This window comes from Eubalaena glacialis, chromosome 15 (assembly GCF_028564815.1).
Source record: "Eubalaena glacialis isolate mEubGla1 chromosome 15, mEubGla1.1.hap2.+ XY, whole genome shotgun sequence".
NCBI classification, from domain to species: Eukaryota; Metazoa; Chordata; class Mammalia; order Artiodactyla; family Balaenidae; genus Eubalaena; species Eubalaena glacialis.
Window position 1 is genome coordinate 63461853 of NC_083730.1, and position 20074 is coordinate 63481926.

General features: G+C 44.4%; 2 protein-coding genes across 2 annotated transcripts in view; both read left to right on the plus strand.

Annotated features, from left to right (window-relative positions):
- RAB31 (RAB31, member RAS oncogene family) overlaps positions 1-8707 on the plus strand; it is a 109596-nt gene extending 100889 nt beyond the window's left edge. Inside the window, exon 7 of the mRNA XM_061169798.1 lies at positions 5359-8707. Coding sequence (XP_061025781.1) covers positions 5359-5453 — 95 coding nt within the window. The 3' untranslated portion in view covers positions 5454-8707. The remainder of the gene's footprint in view (positions 1-5358) is intronic.
- Positions 8708-9217: 510 nt separating this feature from the next.
- Positions 9218-15170, plus strand: TXNDC2 (thioredoxin domain containing 2). The gene is made up of 3 exons (XM_061169240.1): positions 9218-9558; positions 13812-13909; positions 14197-15170. The coding sequence occupies exons 1-3, from the start codon at positions 9218-9220 to the stop codon at positions 15168-15170; spliced, it is 1413 nt and encodes a 470-aa protein (XP_061025223.1).
- Positions 15171-20074: the final 4904 nt, after the last annotated feature.

A 20074-nucleotide genomic window follows, 5' to 3' on the forward strand; every position in this document is an offset into this window, starting at 1 on the left:
CCTGCAAGACGTTAAAATAGAGGAAATTGAGGGTGAGGAGGAGGAGTGTATGGGAACTCTCTGAACTTGATGCTCAATTTTTTCTGTAAACCTAAAGCTACCTCCCTTCCCCAAAATATAGTCTATTAATTAAAAAAATAAATAAAAGGAAGCGATGCCTTTGAATGGTAAGGAAGCCTAATGATTTTAGAGTAACTTAAGCCCCTCCATGCTGAAGACGTTTGGCATTTTGGGCTAACGGCCAGTGGTGATCTGCCCCCTCCCTTCCTTCTCTGCTGGGGCATCACCATTCCCGCGGCTCCTAGACTTGAACTTCAGTTTTCCTCCCCTGTCTCTTCACCCTCCCACATCCAATCAATTGTCACGTCTGCCAGGTGTCTTCCTACGGTTCTCCTTCCAACCCTGTTTTCTACTTCTCTCCGCTGCACCCAAATTAAGGCTCTCATTATCCCTGACCTGGATTTTCTGCCAGCCTCCGGCTGAATCCAGTTCCTGAATCCTAAGCCATGCTGGTCCTGCACAGAATGTTAGCATCTTCCAAGGTCTAGACTCTAATGTTCCAGGTCATCTCATAATCCCAATATTGTCTTCTTTACGACAGCAAAAGGACGGTTCAGAGGATGACCTCGAGTGTCAAGCATGTGTCACCTGCCCCATTCTGTATTTCTAGGGCAGGGTCCCGTGATTGTGAGCACCGCAGTGGGCCATAGAGACCACCCCTCTAAATGGAGAGGCTTGGAGGTCATGATCAAGGGCAAAGACTGCCAAGTCCTAGTAAACTTGGTCTCTGGATGATTCAGAAAATCAGGATCAAGAAATGGAAGTGACAGGGCAAGTACCAGCACCTCTAACACCAACCAAACAAAGCTGAGCCTCATAAATCCTGGGACTGGGATAAGAGAGAAGAATACAAACAGCGACTTGTCAGGGAGGACTCCAGGCCTGTGCAGAAAGCGGCCGGTCGCCATACAGGGTGAGGAGACAGCTGCAGCTGAGCCTGCTGTTTTATTTTTGTTGTGTGTAAAAGCATTACAGCCCCAGTCCAGAGCCGTGATACAGTTGATAGGCTTGGAGTTTGTTTTCTCACATATTGAATTCTTGAGGAATCATTTATTAAACCTGCTTTCTCTCTGGGCTATCAACTTTCAGGAAAACGGAACTCAAAAAAAAAAGTCTTTTAACTTTTCCCAAGCAGAATCTTACACAATCCAAACCTTATTAAAATAAACACCCTGCCATAGGATTTATACTCCAGAACGACCTGTTTGGAGGTTGTGTGCTCAGAGGACATTTTGTAAGAGCAGAAACATGCAGTGATGTTTCTTTCAGATGTTTGCATGTATATTTTTGTCCTATTCTGTGCCCATGTAATTAATACTGATTCAACAGTGTTCCAAGGTGATCACCTTGGTACCAAACGCTATGGCATTATCCGGAACTATGCTATTGTGTAAGTGCATTTAAGCTTTGAGTAAGTTCCAAATAACTCAGACCACAAGATCTGAGTTCTTGGTGTGTTTTCACAGCGCTGGTGGCTTCCTGCACTTTTTAAGGTGCTTGCGTCGTTGTTAGGGCCCGGCTTTCCTTTCTCTGCCTGAAAATGGAAGCACTTCCTTTCTTCTTACTGTTTGAAGGTGGAACGTGTGGGCCCCTCCCGGGTTGAGTGTTTAGGAGAAGAGCAGGATGGGCCCCATCCTAGTAACTGAACCCTAAGCATCCACTGCGGGGAGGGGGAGGCAGGGGTTGATACGTAGCTGCATCCAGAGCCTGGGATGCTGGGGACTCGCCCATTGTCCTGGGTTCCTGGCACATTAGCCACAGCGTCTGTGATGCGTGGTGGTTGTCAGGCTACTTCCCGTGTTCTTTTTGTAGGTGAGGAAAGGCCGTCTTGGAGAGAGCAGATAGCATGTCTGAATTCACTCACCTGGAACACTCTCACTCAGATCTCAAAACTCTTTCCACCAGATGAGAAACACAAAGTCTAAGGAAACTGCAGTAATTCTTTTTTTTTTTTTTTTAAGGAGTTACCGAAGAAACTTTATTCACAGAACAAGTGTGAAAATGTCTTTTTATTGGTATTAAAAGGGAATTTAAGGCTGTAATACCAGCTCTTTATTCCTTAAAGGGAAGCAGTTACTATAATGATGTACTTGGAGCCACACGGCTAGTTAGTACCTTCCCTCTTCATTGGGGAACCATGAAATCTGTTATGTTCCCCCAGGAGGGTAGTTTTCAATGAGAAATTGCTACATTTGTAAAGAACATTTTCCAATTGACCATGATGAAAAGATTTCATCCACATCTGCACGATGATGACAAAATTGGACATGACTAAAAGGTTTGGGCAGCCCAATTCTCAGGAACAAAACCTAGAAACAAATGTCATGATACCCATAAAAATGCCTTGATGTGTCACAGGACACCAATCTAAGCCTTTAATTCACATTCCAGTGCAGATTGCCTCAAAGGTGTTTTGGATCAGCGGTTTTTAATTTTTTTTTTTTTTTTTAACAGAACAGCCCTTTTCTCAAAATTTTACGTGGAACCCAAATATGTAAACAAACTGCAGTAATTCTGTCTCGGAGAAATATTTTGTTCTATTCAGTGAGATTTGGGATGTTCTGAAGATAAACAGAACCTGGCTCCTCTCAGAAGCCAGGTTCGACACTGATTCAGAAACGTTGCTCACAGTTTAAAACAAATTAGAGGGGCGTCTCTTTGAGGGGCTGCCTCGGGTGTTACCTCATCTTGCTCCCAGACCTTGTCCCACTGACCGTCTGCTGAGGAGAGAAGTGAGGGGCAGGGAAGAGGAGGAGGAATGGGGCAAAGGAGGGTGCTGATGGGATGGGATGGGCCGCTCCGGCATTGCCCTTTCTAGCTCTTCACTCCACTTTTGTGACTTTAATCTTCTGGATGAGCTTTTTCTATATTTGAGATACTTCTCCTAGGAAAAAACTTATGAAACTTTATGACACTTGGCGTGTGGAATCGGTCACATATAGGAGGGCTTACAGCTTAATGCTATTTTGCTAACTTTAGAGTTAACAACTTAAGAATACCATGAGGTTGATGTGAGTGTCAGATACTGATCTTGATGTAGTCAAAACTGACCGGTAAACAGTACTTGACTAGTTAACTAGGGCAGCGGCATGCACCGGTCAGAATTATAATTTTGTCCCAAAATATTTCAGATGCAAAAGCCCCTATTACAGCTCCTAACACTCTCAGGAGGCACCCGAAGTGTTAATTTAAGCAACTTAAGTAATTGTATGTGGAATCTAAAATATGACACAAATGAACTTATCTGTGAAACAGAAACAGACTCACAGATGGAGAGAACAGACTTGTGGTTGCCAAGGGGTGGGGGGGAGGGAGGGGGAAGGACTGGGAGTTCAGGGTTAGCAGAGGCAAAGTATTATATATAGGATGGATAAACAACAAGGTCCTGCTGTATAGCACAGAGACCTATATTCAATATCCTGCGATAAACCATAATGGAAAGGAATATGAAAAAGAATGTGTATATATGTATGTATAACTGAATCACTTTGCTGTACAGCAGAAGTTAACACAAGATTGTAAATCAACTATACTTCAAATAAATAAATAAATAAATAACGTCAGTAATGCTATAACTTGACACCACCATCCCTCCAAAACACATCACTTTCTCTGGAGGGGTATGGAACACTTGACCGGGAAGATCTGACCTAAATATATCAGAGTATTGGTAGTCACTGGGAACTTTCCCCTCTGTTTATCACTTAAGATTGACAAAGTAGGAGAGGCATTTTGTTTCCTTCCCTTTTCTTATGACTAATGAAACAGACACAGCGTGTCCAGAAAAGGAAAGTACATACTTGCTTCTGGATTAGGACAGAACTGTTTGGAGAATGGCCTGCGGGAGCTTTGTACAGCTTTGTGGAGGACACAAATTGGCAGAAGCAGTAGCTGCAGAAATCACTCCAGCCTTCCTGTCTGCCCCGTAAGCGGATAAGAGCTCTACCACGAATTTTGAATTTTGGGTAATTGCCAATCTTTATGCTTGAGCTTTGACGAGTGGCCATATCACGCAATCTACACAACGCATTAATACCTGTGAAATTGACGATTTCCACCCTTGTGAAAATGCACCTCTTCCAGGGCGTTTTGACTCTCTTTATGGTCCTTAGGGCATCCACTTGCATGGAAGGGCTTTGTCTTGGAACTAATTTCCCTTCCATCTCTAATTACTGGTTACCTAGTAACTGATACCCTAATTAGCTGATTTTTTTAAATCCCTGTTTTAGAGCTCCTGTTTCATGCCTTTTCCATGGGGGTTAGAAAAGTAGCATCAAGAGCTATCGTGGTAGAGTGGGAGGGACACAGGCTTTGGGATCCATCAGAAAGTCAAGATGTAGGTTATAATCAGAGAGCCACCTGTGCCCCTTGGTATTAACCTTCAGGTGTAACCTAAGTTCTCCAGTTAATAGTAAAATGGTGATCATAACAGTCATTTCACAGCTTCACAGGACCCAGTGAAGACGTGCCTGTGAAAATCTTTTAACTGTGAGGTTCTACACAAATATTTGTTATTCCATTGCCTTTTTAGAAGACAGCTTTATTGAGACAAAACTCACATACTATACATTTCACCAAAATGTACAATTCAGTGTTTTTTATGTGCACCCATCAGCACAGTTTTAGAATTTCTTTATCATCTCCAAAAAAAAAAAAAAACCCACAAAAAACAAAACACATACTCTTTAACTATGACCACCCTATCCCCCTCCACTGCCTGTTTAATTTTTACTTTGGATTTGTTAACAGAGACTCTCAGCTAATTCTTTAAATTAAAATAAGATTACTTGTGAATGACACTTAAGATACTGTTTCCTGTGAAGAATGTCTCCAAAGGCTTTCCAGTTAATGCTCTAAGTGCGTTGGCAGGATGAGGGACGGGAGCTCAGTGTTTGTAAATACGTGATGTTAGTGGGACCATCACAATTCCCAAGCCAGGTCTGTTTGTAGAAGCACAAAGATGAGGCCTCACTGGGAGCTGAGAAGGGGCTTATTCCGGTGGTGGATGCGGGGGAAGGCTGGGAGGAACCAGTGGCCGCTGTTTGTGCAGGAGAAGAGGGATGCCGGCTCTGGAGCAGGGCTTCCACCTCCAGGGAAATACTTATTATCAGAAAGCTGCTTTTACTTTTCCTTAACTTTCTACGCTTGAGCTTGACTTCATACAGCTGAGGGAGAGGGGGAAAGAGCTAGTACCACAGCCCCTCTGCCTCATGTGCGACCTGCACATGACTGGAGACGTGGAAGCAGGGTGGGGTTGGCTGGGAACAGGAACTCAACCTTGGCCTCCGTTCCTTCCAGGTCGCCAGATCCCACCGTTGGACCCCCATGAAAACGGAAACAACGGAACAATCAAACTGAAGCCAACCTCGCAGGCCGGCCGGCGGTGCTGCTGACCTGGGACTGGGGTCCCCTGTGCTTGAAGAGGCCGGAGCTCGCCTCCCCGTGCGCTGCTGCGGGGGCCTCCCACCCTCGGTGGCCTGGCCCCTGGCTCAGAGGGAGGTGAGACCCGCAGGGAACGGGGCAGGGAACATCCCTGGAAAAGGATTCTACAAAACTCTGGGAAAAACCACCACACTGCCAGAAAAGGGCCTTTGGTGCGTGAAATTCACTCGGAGGGAATGGATTTTAGGTATTAATTATAGTTGAGTTTTTTTGTTAAAAGCCTCAAAATATTCTTCAATTTGTACAAAAGTCTTACTGGCTTACGTGTGTGAGATTCTAAACTGGTGTTCCACTCTGATTTCCTATGTTTCTAACCAAATTTCAGGAACTTCTTCAGTGCCATTGCCTTAATTACTCAACCAGCTTCCACTGAAAGGTTCATGGAATTTCCCTTTCAGTGGAGTGTAATTGGACCATCTGCTGTAGACTTGCGCTGTTATGAAAGTGGAGAAAGATGTATTAGGAACTATTATCTACATCTGTGACTTCTACTTGATGAACATTTTTCTAAGTTTTGGTCATATAAACCAACCAACCAAATCTGACTACAATATATCATGTCATTCTGGGATTTGGAGGCCTGGTTTGGAAGTCATTGGAGTCACTACTGTGTAAACTGTGACAAACGCAGGGTATAAATATTATTCCAGAGACCACCTGGTTTGCATCACCTCCACAGTAATAAATTCCCACTCTCTTAGGGAAGTTTCACACAGAGTATTATTTTACTAAGAGAATTTGTCATAGTGTCATATCCGGGGAACAAATTACCTGGAGGATGTTTGAATCTAAATTGTAGGGCAAACTTCTAATAATATCAATGAATAATAGGTTACAGGAAAGCCAGCCAGAGGAAGTACCAGCACATTAGGATTCTAGACCCCCCAAAACTGCAAAATCAGAGAAAGTCTTTAAGAAGATGCCAAGCTTTGGGGGTGTGGGTATTAAGGCTAACCAGAGGGCCAACCCTGGAATGCCATTTGGCTGAGAACAAACTTAAGTGAGCCCTCCCTTTTCAGATTTCCTGTCTGCTCATTTAATTAAAGATGTCTGAATCCAATGGAAGGAAAAGGAAAGAAGGCATGGAAAGGAAGAAATGCTATCCCCATTGAAAATTCAAATCCTGTTTCCATTCTAACTTTCATAAAAACCTGGGATCAAGAAGCAGTTGGTTTCCTATGAGGGCTCATGTTGGGAGGTGATTCTTGGAGGATATTCAGATTGGTGCCTTTTTTGGGGGTGAGATGTTGTTGATCACGCAGTATGGCATCAGGGCCAGCGGGTACCTTCAAGGCTCAGCAAACATTAATTGAAAACCTACAATGTAAAAATCAGGGAAGAGATCGTAAGCTGAGTAAAAACCTCGAACTTTCAGTAACCGTGCTTGAGTCCTGCCATGCTCTGCCCCTGAGCCCTGGATGGGCGGGGACGCTGAGTCTGCCATCCAAAAAAGCGAGAGTCCTTGAGAGACCAGGGCCGAGTTCACACTTCTTCATGTGGACTGCAATCAAGAAAACAGGTCGAAATCTCAGATTTAGGTTTTTTTAAACTCGAGAATGTGTTGTCAGTTTGATGTTCTTACCGCTTCATCCAGCTTGCAAGAGTAACTTGACAATCTTAGGACGTAAACGCTGGAAACACTTATTTTTGGTTCAAGAGTGCCTCTTAGCTCTCCCAGACGGGTTCCTCAAAAACTGTTAGCAATTGGCACGTGGACACCTTGGCAGGGCCTTTGCAGGGATTTTTAGGGTTTTCTTCACCTTGTCACTATTATGGGCTACCGTGATTCTGCTTGCAGGCCAAGCGATTATCTTGCCTCTTTCCAAAGTTAAAAAAAATGTGGGTTGCAAATTCAAATGACCTAATTCCAGGTGCAATGTAGGCTTATTTTGGAATCTTTCATCATCCAGCTGTCCCTGAGGACCTGGGCTTGTCTCTAGACAAGGTTGCCTAGCTAAGGAGGTACGCAGCCCAGCAAGTCTTCAGTGCTTGCATCTTGCATAAAACAGCCGGTCTTAACCAGCAAGCTACCCACCCATGAGCCCATGACTTGATTTCAGAAGCCCACGAGGGTGGGAACCACTCTTTTGCCTTCCTGTATGGCCTTAACTATTCAAACCGTCAGGCGACAATGTGTCTATAGTCAGTCCTTGGAGCAATTGGTAGAAAGAGTAGATGGCACTTGGGCACACACGCATTCACAGGAACACGGCGTCTTCCCTGAAGATAGGTGCTCGAGCCTTGTCCACAAGGAGGCTTTCTGATCTTCCTTTATTTTGCCTTGAGATTACTTTCTGGCTGTTCTAATCTTTGAATTATAACCACGTAATATCATGTAAAGGCCTGGAAATTACTGTTGCTCCAAAATGTCAAGCAGCATCCTTTGCCCAATTTCCCCAAATGTGCTCTTTTCCTCTGTTTTCCTTCCTCTCCTGTGCGGTACACGTGTGTATATGTGTAAATATGATTTCATATTTGTTATGCCGACATGTGATCCATTTCACTGGCTGAGTCTGGCTCGTGATTCTGTGTCATGTAATGCAGGCATGGGCTCTCAGAGGGATTATTTCCCGGTGGGAATCTCTAAAATGGCAGTGGGGTCATGCAAACATTTTACATACGCACCTAATTGACCTGCCATTTTCATAGTGGAAAGTGGTACATCAGGGCGCTAAAGATGACTTCCCTTGCAAACCATAGACGGCTGAAGACCTAAAGCCAGCCTTTAGCCAAGCAAAGGGCTGGGACCCACCGAGGACCGAGGGAGGCTTGGGCGACCAAAGTATGCCCCCTGAGATCAAGGAACGTGGCTTGTGATGGCTGAAACTGGCTCCCCTCAGGGGCCCTGCTTCTCCCTGCTCTGCCACGCTCATTGCAACTTGAAGAAAGAGTGGGCTCGTAAATAAAAGGACTCCAAGCCTCATTCAGACCTATTAAGTTCTGGTTTAACCATCATTGCTGAAACCAGACCCAGTGATCCATTGTCACCGCTCAGTTGTGTAAACTGCTCCCTTTCTCGTGTTTTTGTAAAGAGCTTCTGTCTGGGCTGGACCCAGTTCTCATGTATAGAAGACGCCGCTGCAGACATTAGGACCTTTCCACCTTATATTCTGTAATAAAGCATTGCCCTCCACATCGCCCAATTGTATCTGTTATTTTTGGTTTAACACACACTGATTCATACTAATAAATATTTTAAGTTTTACCAAGTTTGTCTTTTTCTTATTATAATGTTCGGTTGAATAATTTTTTTAAGTAACTTGCTGGCTGTGGGAGGGTTTGGAAGATCAATCTCTCTAAGCTTCAGTTTCCTCACATATAAAATGCAGAAAATAATTCATATGCACGTATCCACAATTCTGGAATCCCAAAAGCTTTGGAAGGGACTTTTTCTTAAGTTTGATACGGACTCATTTGGCTGTAAAACCAGACCTGAACTGATGTGATGCTATTTATAGCTACTTATCCAACCAGGCGGGGGTGAGGGGGGAATGTCTGCACATTCGGTTGCAGAATTCCTGCTGTTTGCTTGTAGGATTCGATCCCTGACTCTGCTGCATGTTCTGTAATAGATGCACCATATTACTGTTATAAAATCCAAACAAAATTCCGAATTCTGAAAACATCTGCCCCCAAGGTGTCATACAAGGTATGATATCCACCATATAAAGCTGTAGCATCTACCCTGCAGGTGTCCTCAGGATTCAAGGAGAACATGCGTGTGAAGAGGGCTGCCCATGGGGGCTCCGGGCAGCCAGCAGGGCCCTGTGTACACAAACGTCGACACCCTCAGTGCCTCCTGAGTGGGCTTTACGGGTTTCACTCGACAGAAAGCACCTCTTCCGGTCCCGGCACGGAGCAGGTGCTCGTAAATGAGAGCAAACACGAGTTTAGCGACCTGCTTTGCTCCAGCTACTGTCCCAGGTGTTTTACATCATATGACCTCATTCTATTTTCACAACCCCCTTTATCAGGCAGATACTATTATTCTCTCCATTCTACAGATGAGGAAACCGAGGCCCAGGAGGTTAGTAAGTCACCCACGACCATAGACTGGTAAGAGAGGCAGAAGTCAAATGCTAGCTTCTGTTATCTTCTATCTTTTTTAATTAAAAAATTTAACTTTTTTTTGTTAATAAACTTTTTTTTTTTATTTTTGGCTGTGTTGGGTCTTCATTGCCGCACGCAGGCTTTCTCTAGTTGCGGTGAGCGGGGGCTACTCTTCGTTGAGGTGCGCGGGCTTCTCATTGTGGTGGCTTCTCTTGTTGTGGAGCATGGGCTCTAGGTGCACGGGCTTCAGTAGTTGTGGCACGTGGGCTCACTAGTTGTGGCTCGCGGGCTCTAGAGCACAGGCTCAGTAGTTGTGGCACGCGGGCTTAGTTGCTCTGCGGCATGTGGGATCTTCCCGGACCAGGGCTCGAACCTGTGTCCCCTGCATTGGCAGGCGGATTTTTAACCACTGTGCCACCAGGGAAGTCCCAAATTTAACTTTTTAAATTAAAGTATAATTAACACATAACAGTTTCAAATGTACAATATTGACTCCATATTTGTATATCTTGGGAAATGATCACCCACAATAAGTCTAGTTAACATCTGTCACCTCACATAGTTACAATTTTTTTTTCTTGTGCTGAGAACTTTTAAGATCTACTGTCTTAGCAACGTTCAAATATGCAACATGGTGTTATTAATTATCGTCATCACACTGTCCGTTCTATCCCCAGGACTCATATATCTTCTAACTGGAAGTTTGTACCGTTGACGACTTTCTATTTTCCCCTTTCTTTACTCTCATTATAAGGACTGTAAAAATAAAAGAATGAAGGAAAGGAAATCCACATTCACTGAATGCTTCCCATGAGCTAAATCCTTTCAAACTGTAACTCATTTTATCCACAACATGAATCTGAGAAGGATGCACGATTGTTCTCATTTGTGCAGGAGGAGCACAGAGGGTTCAACTGGCCTTCTGAGGTCTACTTAGTTGGGGAGCAGGACAGCCCCCCACCATGCTGAGGACAGGCTACCACTCTTGCATCTCAGGAGGAGGTACTGGCCGGGGGCCCAAGTGTTAAGCAGCTCAGGCTGGCAGAGCTGAATCACAATTAACGAGATTTCACTCAACTATTACCTGATCCCAACTGCGGGTGTGCTGACCCTCCACCCACTGCTCAGACTGCTTCATGTATCTTTTCCTTGTCCCTGACTTTGACATTGACCCCATCACTCAGCCAGGACTCAAGTTCTTCACTGGCTTTTTGAAATGGCTTCTGGATCAGCGTCTGACAAGTCTGACTTCGCAGGGCCCGAGGCACTGAATTCCTTCAGAGAACCCAGTCCCCAAACCCTGTCCCCAAGTGGGCCCCGATGACCCAAGGGTGGCTAGTGTTCTCTGCTCGCCTTTACCTTGAGTTTTCTGCGGATTTGTACCTATTCTCTCCTTTTTTGCTCCTTCAGAAAAGGATCCCAACTCACTTCTAAAGCATGTCCCAAGCTTTTTTTTTTTTTTTTTTTTTTTTGCTTCCATCTTAAAATTCCCTCTGCACTGTTTTCTCCTCTTGTTCACTTACACATATGCATAAATTGTCTCTAGGTTTGATAAACTACAGTCCATCTCCTTTTCCCCATCAAGCTACCCTCTCTTTCCTTCACACTAATTGAATTCTTAAAGGAGAACCGTGACCTTCTATTCACTCCTCACCTGAATTTAGGTACCTAATTGCCCCACCACTGCCCTCTTTCTTCTCACTCCCCCCACTTCCCCAAGGGCACCCGAGGCTGTTGATTTACCTCCTGATGCTCCTTCTCTGGCCTCTGGCCTGGGCTCCAAGGCTCCCCTGGCTCCTCCCCCTTTACACATACCTGCTCAAATGCAGGTGCTTCTTGCAAATCCGTGCTCCTAACCCTCCTCCATTGACACCCCTTCCTAATGATCCCCTGCAATCTTAGGATTTCAACTATCGCCTCTGGGTGTCTGTCTTCCACATGGTGGTCTGGCCTGACTTTTCTCCGGAGGTCAGACCTTGATTTCCAGCTGCCAGGCGGGTGTCCTGCCTCGGGTACGATGCCCCTCTGGGCACGCAGGCCCCGTTCCCCTGTTACCTGTGTGTCTCATGCACTGCTTTCTCCCAGCTGCCCAGGCTCCACATTCGAGATTCAGTTTCAGCTCCTCTCAAGCATTTATCAAACAATGTAAATTCTATGTCTGGAATTTCTCCAACCCTGAACGCTCTTTCCACTGTCCCAGTTGAGGCTTTCAATATGTTCTCTCTCAACTATGCAATCGTTTCTTAACAGATCTCTTTGAATTCTGTCTTTGGCCCTCAAATCTATGGTTGAATAAATGCTAACAGTGAATCTGCTAAAATGCATATCAGATCATGTTTCCTCAAAACTTTCTGGGACACCCATTGCAAATTAAATAAAATTCCAGCTCTGTCACCTGTGGTGACAAATCCCCCTCACCTGGGCCCAGACTCCTTCTCTGCCACCACTGGCTGGGGCCCCTGCTCCTGACCACCTGCCCTGCGTGGTTGCTATCCTCCAAAAGGAGGTCGCAGCCCCCCTGGCAGGCCAGTTCTGCAGCATTGTTCCTATTTCTAGGAATCATTCCTGGACACCTCGCCCAAAAGCAGCCTTTCCAGCTATTTTCTGATTAGACAAATCTTTCTATGCCTAAAATAGCTGATTGTTTCCCTGACAGAACCACGACTGACATAAGGGTTCATGAGCAATTTGGGGATGAGCTTGTGCTGAAGGTAAAAAAATACGTTTTATGACAAGTTGAGTGAAAATTATTCAGCAGCATCAACTTTCAAGTTGCCTGGAATCCATCTGAATTTCAAAATGAAGAGTAGAAATAATTGGAAAAACTCTGCCAAAGCTAAAACACAACTCAGATCCCCAAGTATGAATGTCACGGGGTCACAGATTTCCTCATTTTTATTAAGATGTACAGATATAATGAGACTTTAAAATTTTCCTACAAGGCGTCTACTCTTCCCCATGAGCCTGATCTCAAAGGGATTTTGGGAGGGATGGTGAGGAGCAGGGGCATGGAATTCAGTCTGCCCATTTGTGGAACTTCAGTCTAAGGAACATGGTTTTATTCTGGTGGCAGCTCAGTCTTCCTGATTCCTGCCCTCTCCATAATATGTGGGTGCACAAGGTTGTGTGGATGAGCTGTCCCCGGGCCCTCTACCTCCTGCCGAGTCCCCATGTGAAGTGGCTGGTCTGGCCTGGTCCCTGAACTGGGAACTGCTAAGGACGGTGGATCCTGTCTAGGGCTGGGGCCCTGTGCTGTCACCCACTGTTCAAGCCTGTGCCTCTGTTCCTTGCCTCTGGCCGCAGATCCACATCCACTGTGGCTTCTTTGTTCTTCCTTGAGCTTCTACTGGTTCTCTGGTCTTAGAACACTCACGGCCCCACTCCGGGGTGTGAGGACTTCCTGATCCCTGGCCCAAGAATCTGCCTGTGACCCATGCTGCCATGTGGATGTGGAGTCCACATGGATGTGGGCCCTCCCTGGTCTTCCAGATGGAGCAGGAGGCAAGTCCTCCTCTGCTTCCAGCTTTCCTCTGAACACATCTAATCTGTGTCCGTGCTGAGGTTTCTACCTGGAGAGGGGACACAGGTACTGTTCTCTTGGCTCTTGGTCTCCATGGACGGGGGCGATGTTTTCACTTCTGCCTCTTCTCAGTCAGGGAACCCCTCTGTGTCATAATCTCCCTTCCCAATGTCCAAACCGGACATCTGACCAGCACGCAGGACTTTGCAGAAGAGGGTGACATGGTTAAGAGGATGTTGATGGTTACGGTGGGCGAGTCATAAAGAGAAAGCAGGAGCTGGGGATCCTAGAGGGAGAGGGTAGGAGAGGTGATCTCAAGTTACCCACCCTGGCCAGGGCATCCGGCAAGCAGCCCAGCCCAGCCCAGTGTTCCGAGTGTGGGCTTGGAACCTGCCCCCCCATGAGCTCTGAGACCTTGAGCGGGTCACATAACTTCTCTAAGACTCAGTTTTCTCACTTGTAAAGTGGGGATCATAATGGGACTTACCTCAGTGGTGTGTTGTGTTGTAGGAAATAATGGCTGTGAATTCATTTCAGGCACTGGGCATAGCCTCACACACAGAGCAGCCCCAAAACCCAGGCTGTCATGAAACTATCAAGGAGGACCCTTGTGAGAACAAAGAGGGCAAACCGGCTGTGAGCACCACCCGAATACAAGTTGTTACTCTTTATATGATGTTCAGTTGGAAAAGGTTGCAGGGGATGGCCTCGCTGGCACTATGAGACATCTGTGAAGTAGGGGTGGGTTGCGACAAGGACCGGAAAGGGAAAGTGATGAAGCTGGAGCCCCAGAAGAACCGGAAAAGAGGCCAGTCCATCAAGCAGACATGAATGAAGGTGAGGCTACAGGTAAGGGGGAGGGAAGGGGGACCTATGCGCTGAGGGGGTTGGCTGCAGTGTCGAACTAAGCAGACAAAGTTGCAGTTAAACAAAAAACCTGCATGAAGATTACATGTAATCGCATGCTGCTTGGCCTTCTGCTGAATGTGATTATGCAAATGAATACATCTGTTACAAGACTATGTTCACAAGCTCTGAGAATGACGCCCATCTTCCTTGGAGTAGATGATCAGAATTTTTTTGTTTCTTCTTTAGCATTTTTATTTTTTTACCCTTTTCTTCAGAAAGTCCATCATTACAGGTTCCATCCAGCCATGTGACACTCCTGGTCCCAGCACACACCCCGGAGGCCTTTGTCCATGAGGTCAGCAACGTTCAACACATACCTGCGGAGCGGTCTGAAGTCCTACAGGCCATGGACACACTCCCACCTGAGCAGGGCAGTGACACCCTCAGCTCCCCAGCCCAAACTATCCCCCACAAGCAGGCTGACACCCCCAATTCCCCAACCCAAAACATCCTGCCCAAGCAGGGTGACTTTCTCAGTTCCTCAGCAAAACCCATCCCACCCGAGCAGGCTGATGCCCCCAGTTTCCCAGAAAAGATCATCCTGCCAAACGAGGGTGGCATTCTCAATTCCCCAGAAAAAACCATTCTGCCCAATCAGGCTGGCACCCCCAATTCCTCAACCCAAACCGTTTCACCAAAGCAGGGTGACACTCCCAAGTCCCCAGAAAAAACCATCCCGCCAAAAGAGGGTGAAATTCTCAATTCCCCCCTCAAAACCATTCTGCGCAAGCAGGGCAACACCCTCAAGCTCTCAGCCAAAACCATTCTGCCCAAGGAGGGTGACACCCCCAAGTCCTTAGAAGACACCATCCAGCCAATAGAAGTCAACCTGCAGTCAGCAGATGAAGCCATGGAGGTCCTGGAGGAGGACCTGGTGAAGGTGATCCTGAGCAAGGAAGACTTCGAGGTGGTGCTGAAGGAAGCTGGGGAGAGACTGGTGGCTGTGGACTTCTCGGCCACGTGGTGCAGGCCTTGCAGGTCAATCAAGCCCCTTTTCCAGTCCCTGTGCATGAAGCACAAGGGTGTGGTGTTCCTGGAAGTGGGCGCTGACGAGTGTGAGGGGCTGGCGAAAGACTGCAATATCGTTTGCATCCCAACCTTTCAGTTTTATAAAAAAGAAGAAAAGGTGGGCGAAGTTTCTGGTGCCCTTAAGGAAAAACTCGAGACACTCATTACAGCATTAAAGTGATCGTGTGTTCCGAAAGCGTTAGGAACAGTCGGATGTTCATAGTTGTGATTTTTTATTTACAAAAAAAGATGAGGGATAACAAAAGTGTGTGTCCAAGTGGCACCTGCATGTGAATCAGAAACAGTAGCTCAACCCTTTCCAAAAAGCAGTCAAAGCCCTAACGCCTATTGTGACTGTGTTCTTGTTGATGGGACAGTGTGATATTAGAATTTCCTTTGGTGGAGATTGGAAGTACAGTTGTCCCCTATTTTTTAATCTTGATTTTTTTTTTTTCATTCACTCTTGAAAATTCAGCTCGTGTAATCCTAGTGGCAACATTGGAAATTTGGACAATTCTTCTGTAGAAGGACATGTTTTAATGATGAGTGGAAATTTCTGATGTTCACATACCTTTGGGATTTCTGATAAGAAAGTAAAGAATTTGAAGGATTCACATATATCTAACCTCCTTCATGTGCGGGAAGTGCTATGGAGGCTGCAGGAAATGTCACGGGCTCCACAAACATCTAGGGGATTCTTTGGTATCAGAGCTGAGACCAAGGCCATGTTTCCAGATTTTAAGTTCAGGCTTCTTTCTACTGATCCAGGCTCACAAAATCTGAGACAGCTCAACACTTCTGGTTTTCTCAGACCAAGAGCTTTGTGGTTCAAGTTTAAATTAGTGTGATCCTTGGTGCCATTATGACATCAGCACCCTAGTAGCAGAGTTCCTGCTCTGTCATCCTGGTAACTGGGTTTCTGCTACCTGTTCTCAGACGTTTCAGAGTGTGTGTGTGTATACACATATATATTGCATATATATGCATATATTTAATATATACAATTTGGTGAGTTTGGACATATGCATACACATGTGATACCATCACCACCATTGAGGTAATAAACCTACCCATCATCCGTTTCCACAACTTTCCCTGTGTGTCCCTTTCCTTGGTGTGTGTGTGTTAAGAACACTTTGCATGAGATCTACCCTCTTAACACATTTTAAGTGTACTATAGCATATTAACTACAGACACTATGCTGTCCAGCAAATCTCTAGAACTTATTCATCCTGGATAACTAATTTTATACCCACTGAACGACAACTCTGCATTTCCCCCCATTCCCTGTCAGCCACTGTCTTATCTTCTGCTGATCTAGAATGTTTTAAAGAATTTGAACTAATTGTCCACATGGCAAAAAACAGGATTCCCTTTAAAATCTTGAATTGTAGCTTTTCTTGAAAAATTGTAAAATCTGGTAATCCAGGCTTGCATGACCTCAAGAAACTGCTCTAACCTCAGGGGCTGAGTGGCAGCTTGCTCTGTTGGATGGGGCATGCATTCTCCGGCTCTGGTGAGGAACCTGGCTGGCTTCTGCATTTACCTGGTTGAGTTGCGATCCCTCCTTAGCTGCAGGAGTGGGATGGTGCCAGCAACTTCCATTGTGTGACGACCCTGACTCTCCTTAATATGTCAATCATGGACCTCATTTGAGCGTTAAAACAACTACCTAACAACAGCAAACAAAATACCATACATGCTACTGTAGAGCACAAGGAACTATATTCAACATCTTGTAATAACCTATAGAGGAAAAGAATCTGAAAAAGAATAGATACATATGTATAACTGAATCACTTTCCTGTTCACTTGAAACATTGTAAATCAATGATTGAATCTATCAATTAAAAAATAAAAATAAACCCCCAAAAAAACCCCAAAATACCATACATACCCGGTCTTTTTTTCCAAAAGGATTCAGTATGACCTGCAAAAAGTATTAATGATAAGGTTAATAAACGAATATGGGGAAATTAGGAGCATAAAAATAAATAATATGTCAATAATATATCTGAGGGCCGGTTTCACTCCCTGATTGAGTGGCAACTTTTGTTCCGAGCTTCTTAGCAATGAGGGGGTGTGGGGAGAAAAAGGAAACTCAGTGATACCCAGATATCATTACCGGAAAGGAGCAAACATTGGAATTGGAAAAAGGAGTCAGAGCTTTCCCACAACTGAATTTCAGAATGAAAATTTTCATCTGGGACCTTAAGTTTGAGACATTGAATAATGGATGGGGTTCTTGACAATGTTTTTTTATATTCAATTCAGAAACAATTTTCATCTGACTAATCCTGGTAATAATCTTTCATAGAAGCCAAAGCTGTCATCAGAAAGCACTTTTCAATGAAAGAATCCTGGATTCAAGGTGCACAAGCATGTAGCTTTTGTATTTTCATATAAAAGGACTTTTACTTATGATTCATATAGCCCATCTGTTCTTTTCCTCTGATAGACCTTCCTCTGACTTTTTTACTTGGATTTTTTCCTATTTCCCATGTTGAACAAGTCTGGTTTTTTTTTTGGCCGTGCTGGGCAGCTTGCAGGATCTTGGTTCCCTGACCAGGGATCAAACCTGTGCCCCCTGCAGTGGAAGCGCATGCAGAGTCCTGACCACTGGACCGCCAGGGAAGTCCCAAGCCTGGTTTTAACATGACTCTATCTGCTTAGCTATTTAGGCCCATACTTCAGTGGGTTAACCCAACCCCTCTGTTACCAAAGCCCTGTTTGGACAACTTAGCCCCCAGCGATTTGGAGGACCAGAGACCCTGAAATCCAACATTAGTGAGTTACACCAGCTGCTTGTCCTGGGACCTTAGTATTGAAAACATTTCTATCATAGGTCTTTCTTCATATATAGGTTACCAAGTGATGACACGGACAATGACCTAAAAAAAATCCTTAAAAAAATTGTGATAGATTCTGCAGGTGATTTTATATTATTCCTAATGTAGTTAAGGGAGGAGAGCAACGCACAGCTCTGGGAGGGTAGCTCCGAGGCCAAGACAGTGGGAGCGAACGTGTGGCTCTCGATGATCTAGTTTGATCCAGGGAGAAACGCTAAACTATCAGAGAATCGGTCCATGCTCCTCAAACCACCCACCCTCAGCCCCATTTCTCTTGACTGGATAATAGTCAAGCTGCAGCCAGGACGAAGGTATGTTCTCTGTACTCAGAAAGCTCAAGTATGGAAATTCCATTTTCCTGATAAAGAAAGAACCATGTACTTAAAAAAAAATGAGCCAAGCAACTGTTATCCCCTCTACTATTTAGCATGAAGGAGAAGTAAGACCCACTTCTAACTGGAAGGAGGATTCCAGATAATCATATTGGCTGTCAATGATGCTAATCTAACTAGAGTCTTAATAAGAATCAATGGAAAACCTGTTTTAATTGATGAGAGCTCAACAAAATGGCAGTATTCAGAGTAACATCCAAAAATCAATAGTTTCCTTTTGATTCAGTGATAAGTAATTGGGAATCTTCATGGGAAAATGTCTCATTTGCAACAGTGACAAAAAATAAAATATCTAGCAACGGTCCTAAGTAGAATGGTAAGGATTATTAAGACTAAATCTAAAAGTTTGGAGACATATACAACAAGTAGGTCTGAATGAAGTGAGACACAGTCTCTTGGAGAGAAAGATGGAAAGATGTTGAATCTTTCCACTTAATTAGTAGACAATATAATTCTAACCAATATCTCAAGGAGGTCATTGGGAGAACTTGACAAAATACTTAAAAATCATAGACAGGAATAGTAGGAAAAAGTCTAGAAGGAGAAGTAATGAAGAAAAATTTGCCCTATTGGATATAATTAGTATAGTAATTGTGTGTAAGTGTGGTGTTACCAATAGTGGTATTGATGAATGAAGAAAAGCAAGCAATGAAACATAATAATAACCAAGAATCAGACTTTGCTATGTAAATAGTAATTCAGGAAAAAGAAAACATTTCAGTTTGAAGGATTGTGACTAGATATATTTTTCAATTGTATGGCAAAATTTAGATCTTTGGGGAAAAATCAGTTCACATCCTATTCCCATGCCAGACACCAAATGAATAAAAATTGGATTAAAAAATTTAAAAAATGAAACATAAAATCATTTTAAAATTGAAGAAGATTTAGTTAAACATTCATTTGATTCATGGGTGGAAAAGGATTTTCTAAATACAAATGCAATTAAAGAGTTTTGGTCATATAAAACATTTAAACGTTCCCATTCCAAAATATAAACACAATTAACAAGAAACAAAAACTGAAAAAATATTTGCCAGATATATGACATAAGAGTCAATATTTTTACTAAAAAATGTACTCCAGCAAATCAGTGAGAAAAATGGAACAACTCAATAGAAAAATAAGCGAAAGACGCAGTTCATATTAGGGTAAGAACAAATTGGTAATAAACGTGAACACTTTTCACTGATAGAAAAATACAAACAAAAGTCAACCAGACTTTAGTAGTAGGGTTAGCAAGGATGTAGGGAAACAGTCACTCAGGAGCTGATGGAGTTAAGATGCTACAAACCCTCGGGAGCACAGCAGAACCACAAAGGTGCAGACCCTTCGTGAACTTTGACCTGTGCATTGGTCTGCTTGGGCTGCCACAGCTCCAGGACAAAATCCCACACACTGGGGGATTAAACAACAGAAATGTCTTTCTCACAGCCATGGGGGCTGGAAATCCAAGATCAAGGTGTCGGCAGGGTTGGTTTCTGCTGAGGCTTCTCCCTGGCTTGAAGGTGGTTCCTTCTTACTGTTCTGTCTTCACACACCTCCTGGGTGTCTGTGTGTCCAAATTTCCTCTTTTTAGAAGGACACCAGTCAGATTGGATTAAGGCCCACCCTAATGCCCTCATTTTAGTTAAATCATGTCTTTAAAGAACTTATCTTCAAATACAGTCATTTTCTGAGGTAACAGAGGCTGGGACTTCAACATATGAATTTTGGGGAGGACACAATTTAGCCCTTAACAGCTCAAGATGAGGCTCAGAGCCTGACCTGAAGACTCCTCTGGGCTGCATCACTGACACCGTCATTTCCAAGGAAGGCCTAGGAGCCAGGGAGCACATCCTGA

Bases quoted from the DNA above. Each gene is read 5' to 3' on its own strand.
- TXNDC2 (XM_061169240.1), top strand. From the start codon at position 9,218: ATGCGTGTGAAGAGGGCTGCCCATGGGGGCTCCGGGCAGCCAGCAGGG. The intron at 9,559-13,811 runs GTAAGAGAGGCA...TCTGTGAAGTAG, and splicing joins TCACCCACGACCATAGACTG to GGGTGGGTTGCGACAAGGAC. The intron at 13,910-14,196 runs GTGAGGCTACAG...CCTTTTCTTCAG, and splicing joins TCAAGCAGACATGAATGAAG to AAAGTCCATCATTACAGGTT.